The sequence below is a fragment of the Bos mutus genome, chromosome 1, assembly GCF_027580195.1.
Source record: "Bos mutus isolate GX-2022 chromosome 1, NWIPB_WYAK_1.1, whole genome shotgun sequence".
Classification (NCBI taxonomy): domain Eukaryota; kingdom Metazoa; phylum Chordata; class Mammalia; order Artiodactyla; family Bovidae; genus Bos; species Bos mutus.
In genome coordinates, this window is record NC_091617.1 from 97433698 (window position 1) to 97455138 (window position 21441).

General features: G+C 38.7%; 1 protein-coding gene across 1 annotated transcript in view; it reads right to left on the minus strand.

Annotated features, from left to right (window-relative positions):
* LOC102265950 (multiple epidermal growth factor-like domains protein 6) overlaps positions 1 to 21441 on the minus strand; it is a 694000-nt gene that overhangs the window by 36200 nt on the left and 636359 nt on the right. Inside the window, exon 19 of the mRNA XM_070360521.1 lies at positions 3828 to 3959. Coding sequence (XP_070216622.1) covers positions 3828 to 3959 — 132 coding nt within the window. The remainder of the gene's footprint in view (positions 1 to 3827; positions 3960 to 21441) is intronic.

Here is a 21441-nt window from a genome sequence, read left to right on the forward strand (position 1 = left end):
TCTCACCTATTGTTTCTTCCTTCCAAAGGATGCCAGTTCTCATAGTCAATGGATACTTCTTTGGTGTACAGCATTCTTTAGTCCTCCTAAGAAGTTATTTTTGTCCCTTACTAAAATTCAATGGAGTGTATCTAAAAACAGAACTAGTGGTTTAAAGAGTCTCTGTCTTCTCTTATTCACCACAATATAAAATGCTCTCATGTCTATCTGGGTCGGTCTTTCAGAATGTAACTTTTGATAGCTTTTATCATTATTATATGATGCTTAAATATTTGGTTGCTTGATAGTGGAGATAAAAAACACAGAGAAAAAAAGGTATAGTTGGAAACAATGAAGTGTGGTGTGTACTGCTGGCATGTTGCTTCTAAAAAGGAGGTTAAATTAAGAATTGACTAATATAAAAAATTCTGCAATCCCTTGAGTTGGTAGTGAAAAGTGATGTGGGTTTTTGTTCAAATAGGGAAATGAAAACACCCCATAAAGTGAAATTTACATATTCATTAATTAGGAAAATGTTGAACTGTAGATATAATAATGGGTATAAAAGAATGAGCGTCAGTTAAAAGGAAAGAAGAGTTAGACGCTGTTATCTGATGAATTTATATAACCGATATATGTAAAGATCTATATTTTAAGATCACTTTCATTTGAATTGAAGTGACTTGGAAAACATAATTTCTCTCTGACATATACTCATTTCAAACTGCCTGAATGGTGGTTTTGCATTTGAAAATATCATCTTTTGCTGTTTCTTCTTGGTATACAGAAAGAAAATAAGCCTTCAACTTAATTATCCTTTTAAAATTGGGACACTGAATATGATGAAATTAACCTTCTAATGAGCATAACATCTGTTAAAAGACAGTATATGCACTAACCTCTTAATCCCGCAACTCATTAAATTTATATTAAGAGTATGATATCTGTTTACAAAAGTACCCATAACTTTTTTCCCAAGAATAAGTTATTTTACTGACAGCTTTACTTTCTCATATAATTCTGTGACTATGTGAAAGTCTAACTTCTAGAATCATGCACACATCTCTTGCTCAGATGTTCACTAAATTTAACAAGTAAACATACGCCCAGGAGATACTGATTTCATTTGGCTTGATGGGGTGTTCAGTCTCCCCTCTCTCATTTCCTAAAATTCCACTTTGATCATTGCTTGGCCTTTGTTCTATTCTTTACAATTATTTTCCCCAGGAAATTTTGTTTCTTGAACAATGGATATTTGGTTATTTTCCATTGTGTGTGTGTGTGTGTGTGTGTGTGTGTGTGTGCACATGTGCTCAGTCGTGTCTGACTCTCTGAGACCCCATGGACTGTAGTCCACTAGGCTCCTCTGTCCATAGGATTCTTCAGGCAAGAACATTGTAGTGGATTGCCATTTCTTCTTCCAGGGGATCTTCCCAACCCAGGGATCTGGCATCTCCTGCCGCGGCAGATTTCTTTACCACTGTGCCACGTAGGAAGCCATTATTTTCAATTAGAAGATGATTATTAATATTTTCCCTTATCCTTGCACCACCCCCTCTACATGAAGGAGATTAACTAAGAAGCTTGGAAATGAATTCGCCATTCTGATTTGTTTAAATATTAAAGGTTACTGTATACGATGATGAAGCAAGTGACATTTGGGAAGTTTAATTAGGAAGTTAGAACAAGCAAGGTTGTGATTGTATCTTGAGACACTTAGCTCCAAAGCAAATGAAAAGCATGAATCTCTTTTTCAGTCTGTTTTCCTAGTAGTATCTGACCAGTTTATTCACATATGCACCAGCCATTGTTACAGTTTTATTTTATTCTTAAAAACAGATACTAAGATTTGGTCTGTCTGAATAGTCATTGCTATGAGCAAGACCATTTAAGCCAAGCTTCCACTCATGTCTTGACATCTTCCTCTTGGCACAGGTGAGCTATCCTGTGGCCCATGTTTCTCAAAGTGTCTTAAACCAAGTGTTATGGGTCTTCTTATAGATACTGTCAACAGAGTGGTCTATGGTTCTAGAGGATTCCAATGCTTTCAGTTCACTCAGAGAGACTTCTAATAAATCATACTGCAGGTTGGAGAAATGAAAGATTTCCAGGATCTGTAATCACTTAACAATTTCATGTTGCTCATAAAATACATAGCAAGATGAATTTACATCTACCAAGTTTTTTTGTTTTCCTCCCTACTTGCTATCCATCAGATCAGATCAGATCAGTCGCTCAGTCGTGTCCGACTCTTTGCGACTCCATGAATCGCAGCAAGCCAGGCCTCCCTGTCCATCACCAACTCCTGGACTGGGACTAAACCACCCAGTATAAATTAAGGAAAAGTGGTGAGATTCCTACTCCATTTGTCTGCTTCCTCTGACCTCTACTGAGAGAAAATGTTGATTCTTCACTCCAAACCTGGGAAGATGAAAGCCTGGTTGTTTTTGGCTGCTGGAATGTTTGCTTTTGAGCCAGCTACACCTTTTATGGATATTTTCTTGAACCCCTCTTTTGTCGTCCCGTAATTACAGTGCATCTTGCCAAGGAACCTTTGCAGCAACTTCCAACCACGTGTTGCCTGGAACTGAGCCCATTGGACTAGTCAGGGAGCGGCTCCCGGCCTCAACCTGGCTTTTTCAAGGCAAAGCTCTCCTCCTTCAACCCAAGGTAGCTGGCTTTCTGAAATGTAAGCTTTCAGTTTACATTTACATTTCAGCTTTATGTAACTTAATTTTGATTTATTCAGATGAAATATCCTTGATATCAAGGAGAAATTTTTCCTGAGAAATGTGACAGCCTCAAATGTGAGAAAATCACTCCTTTCTTCCACTGCTTGAGATTTGCCATGACCGAAAAAATAATTAAAATTTTATTAATTTAATGCTTTAGTTCTTCATTGTAAGTTTGAATAATGCAATGGTTGTGGGTTCTATGGGTGTATTAAACCATTTTTGTACATGCTTAACTGTGTTTTTAGTTGGTAAAGTTTAAAATTAGGACAAATGTGAGAATTGATATTCAAAATATATATTCTATGGCTTGTGGAAAATGGGAACCAATAGCTTGATCATGAGTCTATGTTTTATGGCTGATGTTTTTTGGACGAGATCCAAAACTCATCCACACACTTGCAGAATTAGGAAAGGAAAGTAGGGGGGAAAAAAACCTGTTATAGGAACGACTGGGGAGAAAAGAGAGTAGCAAGGGCCAAGTTGGGGGAAAAATGAAACTAAAGCCAAATCATTTTATCCTTAAACCTATAAAAAGTACATTATAAATAATTACGAGCTTAAAAATTAAGTAGCTGACTGAACATTTTAACATGTTCCTTGGGAGTTTTTATCATATGTTCTCCTATAACCATTTCTATGTTAAAATCTCCTAACAAATGAATATAAGGTGTTTGGTCAAGGGACTATTCTTTTTTACTATACAACAATGAGCCAACTGGCATTTTGTCATTTAAGCAAGTCACTGTTTTCATTCCAGAATAACAATTTATTTAACTTGATTGTTCTTAAAAGCAGATTGTGGAACTAACTTTATGAATCACTCTGAATATGTTGCCATTTGCTATATATTGATTTATAATACTTTGTTTATATTTCCTTCTTTCTTTCTCTTTAATTCTTATCTTTTTCTTGGGGATATTTTGACTAGGAAAGGCAAATGGGAGAATGAGTTACACAGGAAAGTATGTTTTCAACCATTCTAATAAAAACTCCCATAGGATTTACAATGAATTAGAACCTTGAATTAACATTTGCCCTTTAGCATTCTGAATGATAACCCACTCCAGCAGTGTCTCTTCAGTAAATTACAACTAAGGCACAGAACACACTTACGGAGATGACAGCGGTTTCCATGGTAGCCAGGCAGACAGGTACATCTCCCTGTGACTGGGTGACACTCCTCATTCTCAGCTGAACACTGACATACCTGTTTACAGTCCTTCCCGTATGTGCCTGGTGGACAAACTAAGGGAAAGAGGAAATGTAAACCCAATGAATTAAATTTGTCTGTGTATATATAGCTCTAAAAGTGAAAGCAGGGGAAAATTTATTAAATAAGACCATTGCCTACAGAAGTGTGCTACCCATTGGGATTTAGGTTTCATTAAATTTACTTGGGGATTACTTCAGTGTTTGATTTTGTTTTGTTCAGTCAATTTGTGACCGACTGTCAAGGGCCGGCTGCAATTTTCTTGTCACTAAAGAAACTCATAGGGTGATGTCAGGTAAAATCAACTAAAATAATAGTATAATTCATGAGGGACCACATATCTGGATAAAGATTTTTTGTGTGTGTGCAGCCGGTTTAAATTCTCAAGGTTGTTTCTCTCTGTGCATTAGTATATACTGTATTTGTGTCACTTGTCAGCTACTCTGCTGGTTTTGAGATTTTTTTTTTTACAGCCCAAGCAGTAAAAGGTTTCCTTCCCAACTTCTAAATAATATCATACCATTTTTTTACGAGGAGAAAGGCTTTATAGGTATTTCTCAATTTCTCAGCTTACAAGTTGTAGTCAAGCACACATTTTGAATTTCATGGTTGTATCTGATGACAATTCAAACACATTCAGTGGGAAAAAAAATCAGATAATTTAGGTTGCTGCACCTAAAGTTGCATAACAATTTCTGAATCAACCTTTTATCACCTCGGGAGTGATTAGCATCATGAAAGAACAAACCTTTTAGAAAACCCTCACAATGGAGAAGTTATTAGCTGCCTTGTTCACGGTAGCCCTCTGTTTCATTGGCTGTGGGGTTATTTGTTTTCTCAGCATCAACAATCCTTAAGATCATTTCATCTTCCAGTTTTCTTTTTAAATAGAAATGACAGCAATGGTAGACAAACTAGATATTCTAACTTTAAAGGCCCTTGGTTGCTTCAGTTCAGTTCAGTTCAGTCGCTCAGTCGTGTCTGACTCCTTGCGACCCCATGAATTGCAGCACGCCAGGCCTCCCTGTCCATCACCAACTCCCAGAGTTCACCCAGACTCACGTCCATCGAGTCAGTGATGCCATCCAGCCATCTCATCCTCTGTCGTCCCCTTCTCCTCCTGCCCTCAATCCCTCCCAGCATCACAGTCTTTTCCAATGAGTCAACTCTTCGCATGAGGTGGCCAAAGTTGCTTGCTTAGTATTAAAAACAAAGACTGATGAAATATGGGTGATTAATTTTAAAAAGAGAATTTTTTCCTCTCTTCTTGACTGGGATATGTACAAGTAAGAGAATTAGGTGGAATCTGACTCAGCATGTGAACAACTATTTATATAGTCTGCTGTTAATCTAAACATCCTTTTTCTCTAAGAATCAGTGATTATTCACATATATATCAGTAAAGCACTTATCCTGAACTTGCTAGGTATGCCAAAGAGCACATCTGGTTTTATTGGTTGAGAAGTTGATTAACTTTACTTGTTAATGAGTGGTGAAGCAAGAAGAACTGGTCGTGGCATTTCAGAGGTGACTGGAAGTGGATGTTTGTGATATTCTTACTTCCTTCACATCGTTGTCAGTAAATATATAAGAGCATCAGCCCCATTTCACCGTGACGTGATGAAAGGTACTCCCTAATGAAAGGCTCACAATCAGAAAAAATAAAATGTGTGTCTTTAAAGCCTTCTGATAAATTCAAAAGCCATGAGCTGCGGTTCTACAAATTCTTGCCATCACTGGGAAGACCTGTTTTTGCCATGGCATTACTGAGCATAAAGCTTGACAGGGCCACAGCAAATACAGCCACAAAATTCTGTGCCCTGAGGAGAATAACAACATTAACGAGTCAAAGTGGCCATGCTGAACACAGAAGTGTTTGTGTAGTAAGTTCCAATTTCCCCATCTATTTAGCCATTTCCCGTCTTGAGGTATGGGGCCCACTGGCTTGGGGCTTTGAGGGAAGCAATATCCTGTATGATTTGCTTTGATAGAGAGGGGCCTTATGATTACTGTGCTGGTCTGCAAGATCCATTGAAGGTCGTGTGGTCTAGAGGAAATGGCATGAACTTTGGGTCAGGGAGGCTCAGCACCAGTATGGACGTTCAGTTCAGTTCAGTTCAGTCACTCAGTCGTGTCCGACTCTTTGCGACCTCATGAATCGCAGCACGCCATATATCTCTGGCTTTAAACAATTGTTTAAGACCACAGTTCACTTCAGTTCAGTTGCTCAGTTGTGTCTGACTCTGCGACCCCATGGACTGCAGCACACCAGTCTTCCCTGTCTATCACCAATGCTCGGAACTTACTCAAACTCATGTCCATTGAGTCAGTGATGTTATCCAAACATCTCATCCTTTGTCATCCCCTTCTTCTCCTGCCTTCCATCTTTCCCAGCATCAGGGTCTTTTCCAATGAGTCAGTTCTTTGCATCAGGTGGCCAACCTATTGGAGTTTCAGCTTCACTATCAGTCCTTCCAATGAATATTCAGGACTGATCTCCTTTAGGATGGACTGGTTGGATCTCCTTGCAGTCCAAGGGACTCTCAAGAGTCTTTTGCAACACCACAGTTCAAAAGCATCAGTTCTTTGTAGTCCAACTTTGTAGTCTAACTTTCACATCCCTAAATGACTACTGGAAAAACTATAGCTTTGACTAGATGGCCCTTGGTTGGCAAAGTAATGCCTCTGCTTTTTAATATGCTGTTTAGGTTGGTCATAGCTTTTCTTCCAAGGAGCAAGTGTCCATTAATTTCATGACTGCACTCACTATCTGCAGTGATTGTGGAGCCCCCAAAAGCAAAGTCTCTCACTGTTTCCATTGTTTCTTCATCTATTTGCCATGGAGTGATGGGACCAGATGCCATGGTCTTCATTTTTTGAATGTTGAGTTTTAAGCCAACTATTTCACTCTCCTTTTTCACTTTCATCAAGAGACTCTTTAGTTTTTCTTCGCTTTCTGCCATAAGGGTGGTGTCATCTGTGTATCTGAGGTTATTGATATTTCTCCTGGCAATCTTGATTCCAGCTTGTGCTTCATCCAGCCTGGCATTTCACATGATGTATTCTGTATATAAGTTAAATAAGCAAGGTGATAATATGCAGCCTTGGCATTCTCCTTTCCCGATTTGGAACCAGTCTGTTGTTCCATGTCCAGTTCTAACTGTTGCTTCTTGACCTGCATACAGATTTCTCAGCAGGCAGGTAAGATGATCTGGTATTCCCATCTCTTGAAGAATTTTCCATAGTTTGTTGTGATCCACACAGTCAAAGGCTTTGGCATCGTCAATAAAATCCTCAATTTCCTCTTCAGTACGGTGGGATCAATGAGAGCTATCTCACAGATTATTATGAGGAATAACCGAGTAGACATAGTAATATAGGGGAATCTCATTGTATTTCAGTAAAATCTGTTTCCTTTCCATGGAAACCCTTATACTTAAAATCAGAATCGACTATTTAACAGAGATACTATATATGGGCAAAATCCATAGACACATTCAGAATAATATGGGAAAAGTATCTAATATTTAAAGACCAATGTTTTTCTAAACAAATGTTCTATATTAATGCATATATATGGTGTTGATGAACCTATTTTCAGGGATGGAATGGAAATGCAGATATAGAAAACAGACTTGTGGACACAGTTGGAGAAGGAGAGAGTAGGATGAATGAAGAAAGTAGCACCTACATACATACACTACCACAGGTTAAACAGATAGCTGGTAAGAAGTTACTGTGTAATGCAGGGAGCCCAGCCTGATGCTCTGTGATAATGACCTAGAGGGGTGGGAGGAAGGGAGGGGAGGGAACCTCAAGAAGGAGGTGATATATATCACCAGGAGGTGATACTGGTTCTCATAAACCAGTATAATTATGACTGGTTTGTATTGTTATACGGCAGAAACCAACACAATATTGTAAAGCAATTTTCTTCCAATTAAAAAATTAAAAAGAAATAAAGATTGATATTTTTCTAAAAAAACATTGAAATCACATGGCATGATGTCTCTGAAATACATATAAATAAAATGTATCTACATCCTCCTCAATACATCCTCCTGAATCGTTCTGCATTTTGAAGCTTCACCAAAATGTTCACAAATGTTAATCACTTCTCCATCCCAAGAAGAGTTCAAGCAAATCCTTAGCTTTGATTCTTGAACTCCAGCGGAATCAAAATTGCAGAAAATATAAATAATTACTCAGGAAAAATTGATCTCTTGAAGTTCTCAAAGTCAGTTCTTAAATGGATGTTTAAGTGTCTTTGAAGGAATTTACAATTTGGGATCGAACTCACATCTCTTATATCTCCTGCATTGGCAGTCAGGTTCTTTACCACTAGCACCACCTGGGAAACCCCATATTGAAAACCAATAAAGTGCAAATGGAAATAAAAGCAGCAAAAGCATTTTGAATGTTATTAAAGAGAATTTTTGAGAAATTGCCGAGGTCTAGCCCCGGCTGATCCAGGGTATTCGAAGGGGAGACGGCGTCGGTACTATTTATTTATTTATTCATAAAGATATAAAGAATAATAGAATGAGGATAGCTCAGTAGGAAAATTCAGTGGAGAAAAGAAGCTGAGTAGCTTGGTTTACGTGGAAAATCAATATAACCCGTGACACCAGGTTAGCTCTGACCACAGAGGCCGCAGACGCCCTCTCGAATAGCGGAAGGTGCCCCACCTTAGACACCTTCTCGAGTGGGTCTTAGAAGCCCAGGCAAATAAATGGTCTCAGAGGATATCCGCGCTCCAGATGGAGACTCAGTTGGAAATTGAGGAGAAAAATGACATGGGAAGACCAAGCATTGGTGAGCAAGGCCCGTAGCTTTATTTTCAACAGGGGCTTTTATACCCTAAGTTACACATAGAGGATAATAGGGGATGCAAAGTCAGCAGTCTTTGATCCTTATCAAAAACCAGGGTTTCTTTCCTGCAAATTTATCGTATACAAATGGTTTAGGTGATTTACATCATCTTCTGGCCAGAAGGCCTACTAACATTTTATGACTCTTGACAAGAACTTATCAACAAAGACTTATTTTCTCTAAGAGTGATTATTTTAAGGTTTGGCGCCATCTTCCAAAGATAAAATTGCATTCCTATAGGGTGGATGTGTAATGGGTTTACAACAAAGGAAAGAATTTATTACCTTAAGGGTCTAAAGTTACTAACACCAAGGCCACTACTTATTTTTTCTACATACCAACTATTAATTAATACATATTCAAGGATACAATACAGGGGATGTGAAAACTTGGCAACAAGCATTGGCTCATCAATGAAATATTTTACTAGTTTTATTCTGACAGTTTCTAACTCTCTGAGAGGCTCTAAGCTATTTGAATATCTTAAGCTTCCCGTGCCTCTCGAGGCTGGGAGACTGTAAACAATCGTATGCATAGCTGTAGGAGTCCGGGTAAATTTGTCAGGCAAGTTAGAGAGCCATCTGAGGGGTTTGGATTTAAACACTCCTAATTGCCCAGGAACTTTATTAATCAGAGCTGTAAGTTAACTCTTTGTCAGAGAGAGCGAGATGGTGGTAGGGATAGCCCCCAGTAAAGTCAGAGGTGAGAGCACAAAGCAATAAAGTAGGCAGACTCTGGTTTTTTGGGGGCAGATACTCGAGAATATCCAGGGGGACTCCTGAGGCTCGATCCCGCCTTTGCGTATGCCGAGCCTCCTTCCTCATAACCTTTGTCACGAGTGGAATGCCTCACCGGCTCCTGGCAAGAAATACTATAGTATTTCTTAGATTATATATGCATCATGAAAAACATCTATCAATTGTCATCTGGCTGAATGACTTTGATTAGGACTTCTGACGAAATCAAATTTGAAGCAAAACCTGCTCCTTGTCCTCTGAAGGAGAAGGTGGTGTATCAGTTTGTTGCTTCATGATCCCTGACAGACTGCATCATGAGGCATGCTTTCACTCCATCTTACAAAACTGAACTCGCAGAATTCTGGAACATTCTCATTCAGCCAAGAGATATTTCCTGGATACTTACTATGTGCTAGGTTCACAACAGTGAGCAAAATCAAATGTGGTACTTGTACCCTTCAAACTTCCAATAGAAGAAAGAGGAAAACAACAAAATAATCACTCAAATAAATACCTAATTTTAAACTGTTGTAAGGGGGTAGGGTGCTATGAGAGTGAATGACATCAGGGACCCTAATTTAGACTGGCAGAGAGAGGATGGGATGTGTTTTGTTTCAAAGGTTCTCTGTGAGGAGATAACAATTTAACAGATCTGAAACACTAGAAAGAGTATATGTAGTGGGAAGGGAAAGGTGAGGGAAAAGAAGAGGGAGGAGAAAAAATTTCCAAAGCGAAAGATCCAAGTATGTATGAGTTACTGATGTGTGAAAGCTACTCAGTTGTGTCTAACTCTTTGCAACCCCACGTTCTATACAGTCCATTGAATTCTCCCAGCCAGAATACTGCAGTGGGTAGCCTTTCCCTTTTCCAGGGGATCTTCCCAACCCAGGGATCAAACCCAGGTCTCCTGTATTACAGGCAGATTCTTTACCAGCTGAGCCACAAGGGAAGCCTGAGTTACTGATATAATTCTCAAATAGTGTGTGGGCAATGGTACTTGTGTATGTATGTTAGACAATGGTAAGGCGTCTAGTCAAGGCTATGGTTTTTCCAGTGTTCATGTATGGATGTGAGAGTTGGACTATAAAGAAAGCTGAACGCAGAAGAATTGATGTTTTTGAACTATGGTGTTGGAGAAGACTCTTGACAGTCCTTTGGACTGCAAGGAGACCCAACCAGTCCTTCCTAAAGGAGATCAATCCTGGGTGTTCATTGGAAGGACTGATGTTGAAGCTGAAACTCCAATACTTTGGCCACCTCATGCAAAGAGCTGACTCATTGGAAAAGACGCTGATACTGGGAAAGATTGAGGCTGAGAGGAGAAGGGGACGACAGAGGATAAGATGGTTGGATGGCATCATCAACTCAATGGACATGGGTTTGGGTGGACTCCGGAAGTTGGTGATGGACAGGGAGGCCTGGTGTGCTGTGGTTCATGGGGTCGCAACGAGTCGGACACAACTGAGTGACTGAACTGAACTGAACTGATATTGTTATAAATGTTTCTCTATTGGTTTCCTGTTGTAACAAACTGTCACAAATTTAGTGGCCTTTAAAAACAAACTTATCCTCTCACAGTTCTGCAGGTTAGAAGTCTAAAAACAGGATGTTGGCAGGGCTGCATTTTTTCTGAAGACTTAAAGATAGGATCTATTTTTTTGCCTCTTCTAGTTCCTAGAACCCACTTATATTCCTTGGCTTATGGCCACTTTCTCAAATCTGCTAAGCCAGCAGCTTAGCTTCTTTTTATTCTGTTTCTCTCTCTCTCTCTTTTTTTTTTTAAATTATTTGTATTTATTTGGCTCTGCTGGGTCTTAGTTGCGGCACGCCAGATCTTTAGTTGCAGCATATGGGATCTAGTTCCCTGACCAGGGATTGAATCCAGTCCCTCTGCGCTGGGAACACAGAGTCTTAGCTGCTACACCCTCAGGGAAGTCCTGTTTCCCTCTTACAAGAACCTTTTTGATTATATTAGGTCTATCAGGTAATCCAGAAAAATCTCTCCATCTCCAATCCTTAATCACTTCTGCAGAGTCCCATTTGCCATGTAAGATAACATATTAACAGACTGCAGAAACTGGGACATCTTTGAGAGCCTATCATTCAGCCTATCACAATCTCTATATTCCCAAGTATTTTAAGTAGCTTCTGATTTATCCTTAGAGATCATGTTATTAAATAGCTATGTTACTAATAATAGCTTGATGCACAAGTCATTATAGAAATCAACACAAAAATATAATTTTTTAAGAACTATATAATATAAAAATATGGAAAAACTATCATCAGTTATTTAAAAAATTTTTTACTTACTGGAACCAAAGGACATGTTGTAATGAATGTCACTTTGAGAATAACTGGGGATTCTTGAGAGGTCAGAACCCAGCAAGAACCTGGGAAGCAGCTTGAGGGCCCAGATACACCTACAGTAACACTCAAGAACAGACTTCTCAAGGGCTAAAACTGTGAGAAGTAAAAGACTAAACACACATCACAGTGGATTTTTCCACATCATGAACTGCTTGTTCTTAGTGCTTCATGTATAATATTATTTTTCTGTTGTAAGAAAATAATTTTGGGGTTCTCCTATCTATAGAACAGTGTTTGGTTTTATTAATATGTGTAAGGTCTCCTTTAAGCAGGTGCTGCTGTATGAACAGTATGAGAAGGCTACTGTACACATAGTAGGATAAGCAGATAATTAAACCACTTGCACAACTGGTAAGGTTACTAAGTGGAAAGATCAGAACAAAACTAAGATGGCCTTAGGATGAGCTCTGAGCTTTTTTCCATTCTCTCAGGGGTTTTTCTTAGGAAGTGAGAAGGGTGCTAATTTTATATAACATTAAAGAGATTACAAAGTTGGATAATAGACCAAGTTGTGCTTTAACTTAGTAGGTATGAAAATCAGCCTGGAGAGTTTTATATTGACAATTTCTTACTCACCTTGTTTACTAGTTAGCCATCCAGGCCCCTGGAAGAACTGGTCAAACCAGTTTCAAGTAGTATAATCCATGCTGCTTTCTAGTTTAAATCATTCTGAACCACAAAACCTCTGTGGGTGGCTCCTCTAGATTTAAGTTGTTTTTCTGTATTAAAGCTGAAGTTCCAATAATTTGTCCACCTGTTGCAAAGGGCCAACTCATTGGAAAAGACCCTGATGCTGGGAAAGATTGAAGGGACAAGGAGAAGGGGGCAACAGAGGGTGAGATGGTTGGATGGCATTACTGACTCAATGGACATGAGTTTGAACAAACTCTGGGTGATAGTGAAGGACAGGGAAGCCTGGAGTGCTGCAATCCATGGGTCGCAAAGAGGCAGACACAACTTAGTGACTGAACAACACAATTAAAGTGAGATTTCACCCTTTGAATTAATCAGTGAATGTACTCCAAACTAAGACTGAATTGACAGTTACTATCTTTTGATTTATGTAGAATTTATATCACTTTTACCATGGAGATATGACTTGAATAGAGATAAATACCCAAAAGATTTTGGAAGAAGGAGTATTGCATTTTTGATTTATTGCATTCTCAGGCATTTGAATGATTTTTATTAAAAACTGAGGAGTCATTTTGTTAAATTCAAGTTGAAACAAAGTCAATTAGACAAGTTGATTAACCCTGAAAACCTCATGAACACTGCTTCTCACCTAATTTTACGATGGGTAAACTTTCTAATAGTGCTATTTGCTTCTAAGAAATAAGGGTTATCTTCTTCAAAGTGACTCCTGAGAGGTCATTCATATCTTTACTTTTTCCACTAAAATTTAAAGATGAATGAAATCTCTACTAGAGAATGTAATGAATTTGTCTTTATTTAATTGTCTTGTCTACTGACTTGTATATTCATAATTATTTTCCATGAGCAATATATCTGGCTGGCAAATGTTTTCTGAGATGGCACACAGAATTCAAACCATACATAGAAGAAAATGCAATGAATTGACTTTTTGTCTGGAAATTTATGACTGTCTTAGCATTTGTCACGGCATAAAGTAATTTCTCATGGGAAGATCCTGTCCAGCCTAGCAAGGAGATACATTGTGTAGTCCCAAGATCACTGTGACAGTTACAAACTCCAAGGCCATCTATACCAACACAGAGTTCCTGACAAGCTAAATAAGCATAAGCATAAAGATGCTTTAGACTATCAAAACAAGTGCCTACCCTCTCACTGGTTAAGAAAAAAAAAAACAAAAAAGGAAGTGTACAGCTTTCATGATGGTCGGAGAGGTATATGCAAATTTCAGCTAATACTTTGTTTGGGATTGACCTTAGGTGGTTTATGACAGCGTATTTTGCTCAGGTCCTTATCAAAGGCCTTGTGATAGATCAGCTGTCATCCACCCGTTTCTCAGAATGTCTTTGTATTAAACTAATGGTCCAGCAGAACAGCCAGGCTGACAGGCAAGTTATTTATTTGCAATCTGGTAAAAGAACTGACAACTTCATTGTTTTAATTGTTCATTTTTCATGGCTTGATGCATTAGCTCACTCAGATCTTTGTGCCTCAGTCAGAGGATAAATATATGGGGATGAGGGCATCAGAATGGCTGAGTCCATGGTAAAGTTCAAGAAGCTGCAGAGAGACCCACGGTGCCGGTTGTGATTACTAGCATCCCACAAGTATCTGGGGATTTTTTTTTTTTTTTTTTGTCTTATCTATGTTCTGCATCTCTTTCCTCTCTTTCAGGAAGACCTATGATGTCAGCTACTGATCTGATTGTTTCTTGAAACAATGTTCCTGGTTCTCACAGCCTATTAAGGGAGAAAGACCGGAGTGGCCTAGAGTCTCCATGTCTCAGTCAGGGTGGGGACCTGCCAGACAGAGGCCCAGAGACCTCAGATATAAAGATATTATCGAGAGCAGATATAGCTCCGTCAGAGTCTCTCCAAATTACCCTCAAGTTTTGTTTTTTTTTTTTTGCTAAATATACCCAGCCTGGCCTTAACTTGGGAGATTTAATTCTAATTCATGATTGTTTGGTATGGACTGAAGAGATGTATTTTTAAAATCCCATGATGAACTCCTGGTTGAGAGCTATTAATCTAGAGTAGAGAACAACACACTCAATTTACAGACAAGACATCCAAATAGAGTGAATCATTTGCCCAAGGTCATAGCCAATTAACGACCGAGCTAAAACTGGAACCCAGGGGTCCTGACCCTTGGATCAATGACCTTGTCATTCTCTGCATCAGATACCATTCTCTGAGCTACTGAGACACTTCAAGAAGGTTCTCTCAAGACCTTCTACACATCCTAAAGTGTCAGGGGATAAGATGGAGGTGACCATGTGCAACTCAAGGCTTATCTCAAATACTGGCCCTCAGAGAGAAGAAGACATGTCCGTGGTCCAGTAATAAACATAGAGGGGGTGACTGTTAAGAAATTGGTACCCAAATCATATTCCTAATTTATTGCTTTTCCTTCATATTAAAATTGAAAGCATCTCCAGGGAAGAGGCAATGTTTTATTATTTGTAATACGCCTGATGCCTCTCATATAACCTAGAACACAGAAGTTGCTCAATAAATATTTGTTGAAGGAAACAAAAAAGAAGGAAGGGATACTTTTCTAGTCCAATATGCATGACTGTGTGCAAGGCTGATCCTACACAAAAACAGAACACTGGCTCCCTGGCTGGTATGTGTATACAATCATTTGCTTATTAAATATGTATTCAACATTTACATTATTCACAAAGTCCTATGCTTGACACTGATGATATAAAATTGAATAAGCCTAGTATCTGTTTTGGAGAATCCAAGAGAACTGATTCAGGAAGACATGTGAAAAATTGATATAGAACATTCTAACAAGTGCTACATACAGATATGTAAGAAAGGCTAAGGAATCTAAAAGAAATGAATAGTTAATCCTATCAGGTGGGAATCAAGGTATCCTCAGAGAGATAGCATTAGAACTGGGTCTAGAAGAGTAGAAATTCATCTGTAAGAAGGAAGAGAATGAATGAATTAAGTCTTTTATTGAAAGTGACAGACACATTACTTCATGGTTATAGGACAGGGTTTAGGAACAAGAATGATGTTGAAGAGTTGTGCTGGTCCTTAAAAGTGAGGCATTTTTAATATCACACTGGAGCCTTGATCTGGTGCTTGCAAGTTGCCATAGAAACATCATGGTCAAACTGATGACAGTGTGCACATTGGATTGCAGGATGGGAGCCCATTGCGGGGGCCACTGTAGGCATCTTCTGCTCTGCTAAGTCGCTTCAGTCGTGTCCGAATCTGTGCGACACCAGAGATGGCAGCTCACTAGGCTCCCCCATCCCTGGGATTCTCCAGGCAAGAACACTGGAGTGGGTTGCCATTTCCTTCTCCAGTGTATGAAAGTGAAAAGTGAAAGTGAAGTCGCTCAGTCGTGACCGACTCCTAGCGACCCCATGGACTACCTACCAGGCTCCTCTGTCCATGGGATTTTCCAGGCAGGAGTACTGGAGTGGGTTGCCATTGCCTTCTCCGTAGACATCTTAGAGAGAGACAAAAACCTGAACTGGAGATCTGGACAAGGATGGAGATAAGGGGTTGTTCCAAGAGACTTTCTTTGAGGTGGAATAAATCGGACCAGATGACAGATTGTATAAGAGATCAGAGGAAATGCTCTTGGTTCCTAAGTATTTCTCTCATTGTTTGTTGTTATATGTTTGCTTGTTTTTGCCATATGACATCTCTCTTCTAAAATGGCCCAATACACTTATATTTGAGTTGCAAACAGGCTAGAAAATTTTAAGACATTGATTGCAGAAGTTCATAGCAAATAAGCAAGTCTGAATCAGCATGCAGTCATCCTTACATTTTTTGATAACAGGCCTTTTCAGTTTACCTTGGCAATTAAAGCACTAGTTGGAGAGGGCAGGAGGAGAGGGCAAGGTCACTGTAAGAGCTACAGAGTGTGGATAATCCAGTGGCTCAAAATTGGAAAATAGCATGTGGAACAGAAAAGGGAAATGAGGTGAAGACCTGGGGCTCACATAGGTGATGAAAGCAAGTTCCACCTGGCTCATTTTAAGGCTTGTTTTCTGAGTATATGCTCATACATGACATAATCATTAAGGAACTGTTCAGAGTGTTTTAGTCAAAGTGACAATGTTCCTTTTTGCAATGGAACCTTCTATGCCACGGTCACCATGCTATCTCACTGGGGCCTTCATGATGGCTGTCGCCTTTTTGTGGAACCTGGTGATTGCCATCCTCCACATGTGTGGACAGTACTAACAAATATCTGTTAACAATATTTCCTCCTTGTCAGTGCTCCAGATAAAAGTTAAACAACACACAAAATTTCGAGAACCTTACCATTTCAATTTACTGTGGATGGATTATATTAATACCCACAGGAGAAATAGGCATCTGTATGTACATGCTAAGTCGCTTCAGTCATGTCTTTGAAACCCTCTGGACTGTAGCCCATCAGGCTCCTCTGTCCATGGGGTTGTCTAGACAAAAATACTGGAGTGGGTTGCCATATCCTTCTCTAGGGGATCTTCTCGACTCAGGGATGGAACCAAGTCTCTTATATCTCTTGGATTGGCAGGTGGTTCTTTATGACCAGTACCATCTGAGAAGGCCCAGAAGAAATATATCCATTTTAAAAACCAAGGGTTAATTTATGTAGGCCTATTTTTCAATCTTATGTTTTATTCAGCTACTAAAAGGTGAATTAAGTAGCATGGTGAAAATTGTGGTTAGGAGACTTTTACTCCCAGCAGATGTTCAGAATATAAGAATTCAAGCAGAGAGAGGGGAACAGTTTATAGAAATAAAAGAAGGCAAGAATGACCAGAGAGTAGGTTATGGGAAATTAGTGAATTGCAGAACTGAAGAAAGGCTCCTGACTAAAGAGCTGACATTCTCTGAGTACCTACAGTGCATCAGATTTGTTCTAAACTCTCTCCCTGTAATATTTCATTTTATAACCTGAACAACTCTGCAAGGGAATAGCTGTTATTATTTTTATTTTACAGCAAAAACTAAGGAAACTACTGTGAAGTCATTTGTTTAAAGTATGCACAGTCTGAGTCAGCATTGGTGACTCAGTATCACTTTCTTAGGCATGACTTTATACTTCTTCCCAGGAGTTATTACACTAATGGTGGGGTGGGTTGGGAGGTAGGAACATACCCTATTGGTTTATGGGCCCTTAAGAAAGGAACGGAGGGCTTCCCTGATAACTCAGTTGGTAAAGAATCTGCCTAGGAGACCTGGGTTCCATTCCTGGGTGGGGAAGATCCACTGGAGAAGGACTAGGCTACCCATTCCAGTATTCTTGGGCTTTCCTTGCAGCTCAGCTGGTAAAGAATATGCCTGCAATGGGGGAGACCTGGGTTTAATCCCTGGGTTGGGAACATCCCCTGGAGAAGCAAAAGGCTACCCACTCCAGTATTCTGGCCTGGAGAATTCCATGAACTGTATAGCCCATAGTGTCACAAAGAGTCCTATATGACTGAGCAACTTTCACTTTCACTTTTCAAGAAAGGACTTGAGATCCATGTTCTCACCTCATTTCACAGAACCAGGGTAATATATAGAGAGAAGACCTGGATGGATATTTGTGAGTTATCAATTCTTACCCATATTACCCTGGGAAAGTCACCTCTCTGAGGATCATGTTATTTTTTTGTCATTTCCATAACTCTATTTAGTTTTATTTTTCAGAAAAATTTTATTATGAAAATGTTCAGAAAAACATCTACAATGATGGAAATCTGATACATTCTACTTTAGTAGGAGTATACACTAAGCTAGCTATGGTATATTCACAACCATAGAAACTGATAAATAAGATTAGATTCCAGAATTTTCTGCTCTATGAAATAATTACATTTTAAGCTTGAGAGGCTATGTCACCAATGACTGCTTTCTAAGGGATAAGAGTAGAATTTAGAAAGAAGGATACCCAGGTCCAATCTTCTGTTTCGGTGGATAGCACCAATCATACTAGATGCAAGAATTCTACCTTGAAGAGGGAAACATTCAGTATTATCTGCTTAGAATTCACAGATTGGATCATGTGCAGTATGGAGGTTAGACAAAGGGGGCAGACCAGGTATAGGAGATGCTTACATATATTTGGCAAGGAACCCTGGAATCCCCCAAACCAAAGTGTTGCTGCTTCTACTCAAGTGTGTTAATACTCGCTTCAGTGCATACTCAGGATAAGTTTATAGAACACAGGAACAGCACAGTTAATAGTAATTATTTTCTTTTTGCAGATTTGCTACCAAAAGAGAGCCACTTATTTTTTGACTATTATCCTAGAGTGTTAATTTTTGGTATTCATATAAAATGAATCCTTAATGAAAATTTTCTTCATATCAATGTTAAGGTCAATGAAAGTCAACAAGTGATATTCACATATTCTAATGAAACTTCTGTATTAGAGATCAGCTCAAATTCTCACCTGGCAAACATGTCTATCTTGAATATTATCCCCTCTTTATCAGTACAGAGGAATAAAGCATCAAAAACAGAAACACAAACAAACCTGTTAGTGTTATTTTGCACAATGCGATAAGAGCAAATAACAGTAGCAGTGTTAAGTAGATTCTTGTCAGGTCAGATCATAAAAATCATTGCTTTTAGGCGATGGCTTTTGAAAAAAAATGCCTTTTCTTCATGTTGATATTTTAAAGACATATAAATATTCACTCATAAACAACCACTAAAGCTACATTCATTTCACTGGCAAATATTAATTCAATGCTTACTATGCAGCAGGCATTGAATTTATTTACAAAAAACTCAAAATTGACTAGATCTCAGAGTTTTATTCATAGCAAAGTCATCACCTTGTGCAAATTCCTTAGAAACAAGATACTTGAAAGAAATTGGCCCCTAACTTTTACAAATTATTCCTCTCAACTTCAGCTGCTTTACCTGCCAACTTTCTAAAACAAACTCCAATTCAGTTAGTAATAAAATATTGCAACTCTTATGAAGCTCTTTCCCTTTCTAAAGGCAGTTTACTTGGCCCAAAGTAAGGGACTGAAATGAACTACTTCATGTTATCCCTCTTGTCTTACACATTGTCCTGAATAAGTCACATTCTTGCTTAATAATTTGAAAGCATTTTCATTTGTGCCCCGGGAATGGCTAGAAGAGCTTTTAATATTATTAAGTCTAGATCAAATCAATCCAGTCCAAATAGGGCATAGAACTAATGCTTCTTTAACCACTCCTACTTCTTACCAATTATTCACAACTATATTGGTGGCCTCATTATGAAATCCTTGACATCAATGATCAGAGGTTCCAGATGCAGGCCACTTTCATACATTTTGCTGACAACCTTTGAACCAAGCTGCCAAGTCAAATCTTACCATAGTCTTAAAACCCAAATGGTGATTCATTGTTTGCTTACAGAGAGACAGATTACCATTGTTAACTTGACCTCAGCCTCTAACTCCAAGTCAAAAATGCTGGAAGACATGGGCATCTTAACTAGAGCAAGATATAAATCAAATTACCTTCAACACCACAAAGAAATGAATGGCTGGCATCTCATGAACTGTAAAGTGCAGTGGGTTTTCCATGGAAGATGAAGTTGATGACAAAAGATCCCATTACTTAATTGAGTTTAATAAAATATGGAGGAACAAACTTTGCTATGATTTCAAATAGTTTGATGAATAAGTAGGGTCATGCTGAGAGCTTGCTAACTGCACAGTTCTTGTGACTGAAATTTTTCTAAGAGTAGGAGTGAGAAAAGAGACAAACTATCCAGAGATGTGTATAGTGCCTTCATTATTATTATTATTTTGCTACAACCAAATCAAACTATATTGTCTTAATCAGCATATTTGCAGGATTTTTAGATATGGGTAGAGGAGAGGGAATGAAAAGGCTGCTACGAGCAGACAGGGGAAAATATACTTGTTCCAGAGAAGACAAATTTTGGTAAGTGAAAGAGTTGTAGTGAGGTTATGGGAGAGCTAAGGCCAGGCCAAACATGATCGTCAAGGAAGAATTTTATGAGCATGTTAAATCTCATCATGTCATGAGTTAAACTGCAATTTTATACAATATTGGTTGAACTGAATTGAGGCAATGGATCCACAATTGAGGAAAAGAAAGACTTGGAAGTTTAAATAATAACAAATCATTATTGTTTTTGGTATATGACTCCAGTTCTACTTTTTCCAGTGAGTTTTAACTAAGTAAAAACTAAAATGTGTCTATGATTTTAAAAAATACTTATAAAATCCAACCTTCAAGGTTAGCTTGAAACCAAAATAAATGAAAATTAAATAAATGAAAAATATTGAATACTGGCAAGAGATAATATTGATCCTAATATTTTAGAAAGTTATAGTTCTTATTTGTCTTCCCTGGTAGCTCAGATGGTAAAGAATCTGCATGCAGTGCAGGAGACCTGAGTTCAATTCCTGGGTTGGGAAGATCCCCTGGAAAAGGGAAACGCTACCCAGTCCAGTATTCTTGCCTGGAGAATTCCGTAGACAGAGGAGCCTGGTGAGCTACAGTCGATGGGGTCACAAAGAGTTGGACACAACTGAGTGACTAACACTCACTCACTCATAGTTCTTATATACTTTCTGCTTCAGATCTGGGAGGAGACAGAAATCTACCAGTCCAGAAATGTGTGATAATCAGTATTATTAGTCTTGATATCTCCATAAAATACTGATTTTTTCCTAACAAAATCTTTTTGAAAATTGCTCTAGAAAAACTGCACTTTTCCACACAAACAGCAAATAAGAGCTTCAGAGGTTCGTCCCAAAATGCTCTGTAAATTCAGCATTTCCAACAAAAGATGATCTATCGCAGAAACACGAGAGATATTTCTCATTTTGATAGTCTGCCAGTGTGTAAGCTCTTGTGACATCTGAAGGTTTTAAACATCAGCACAAGCCAGTTACTTA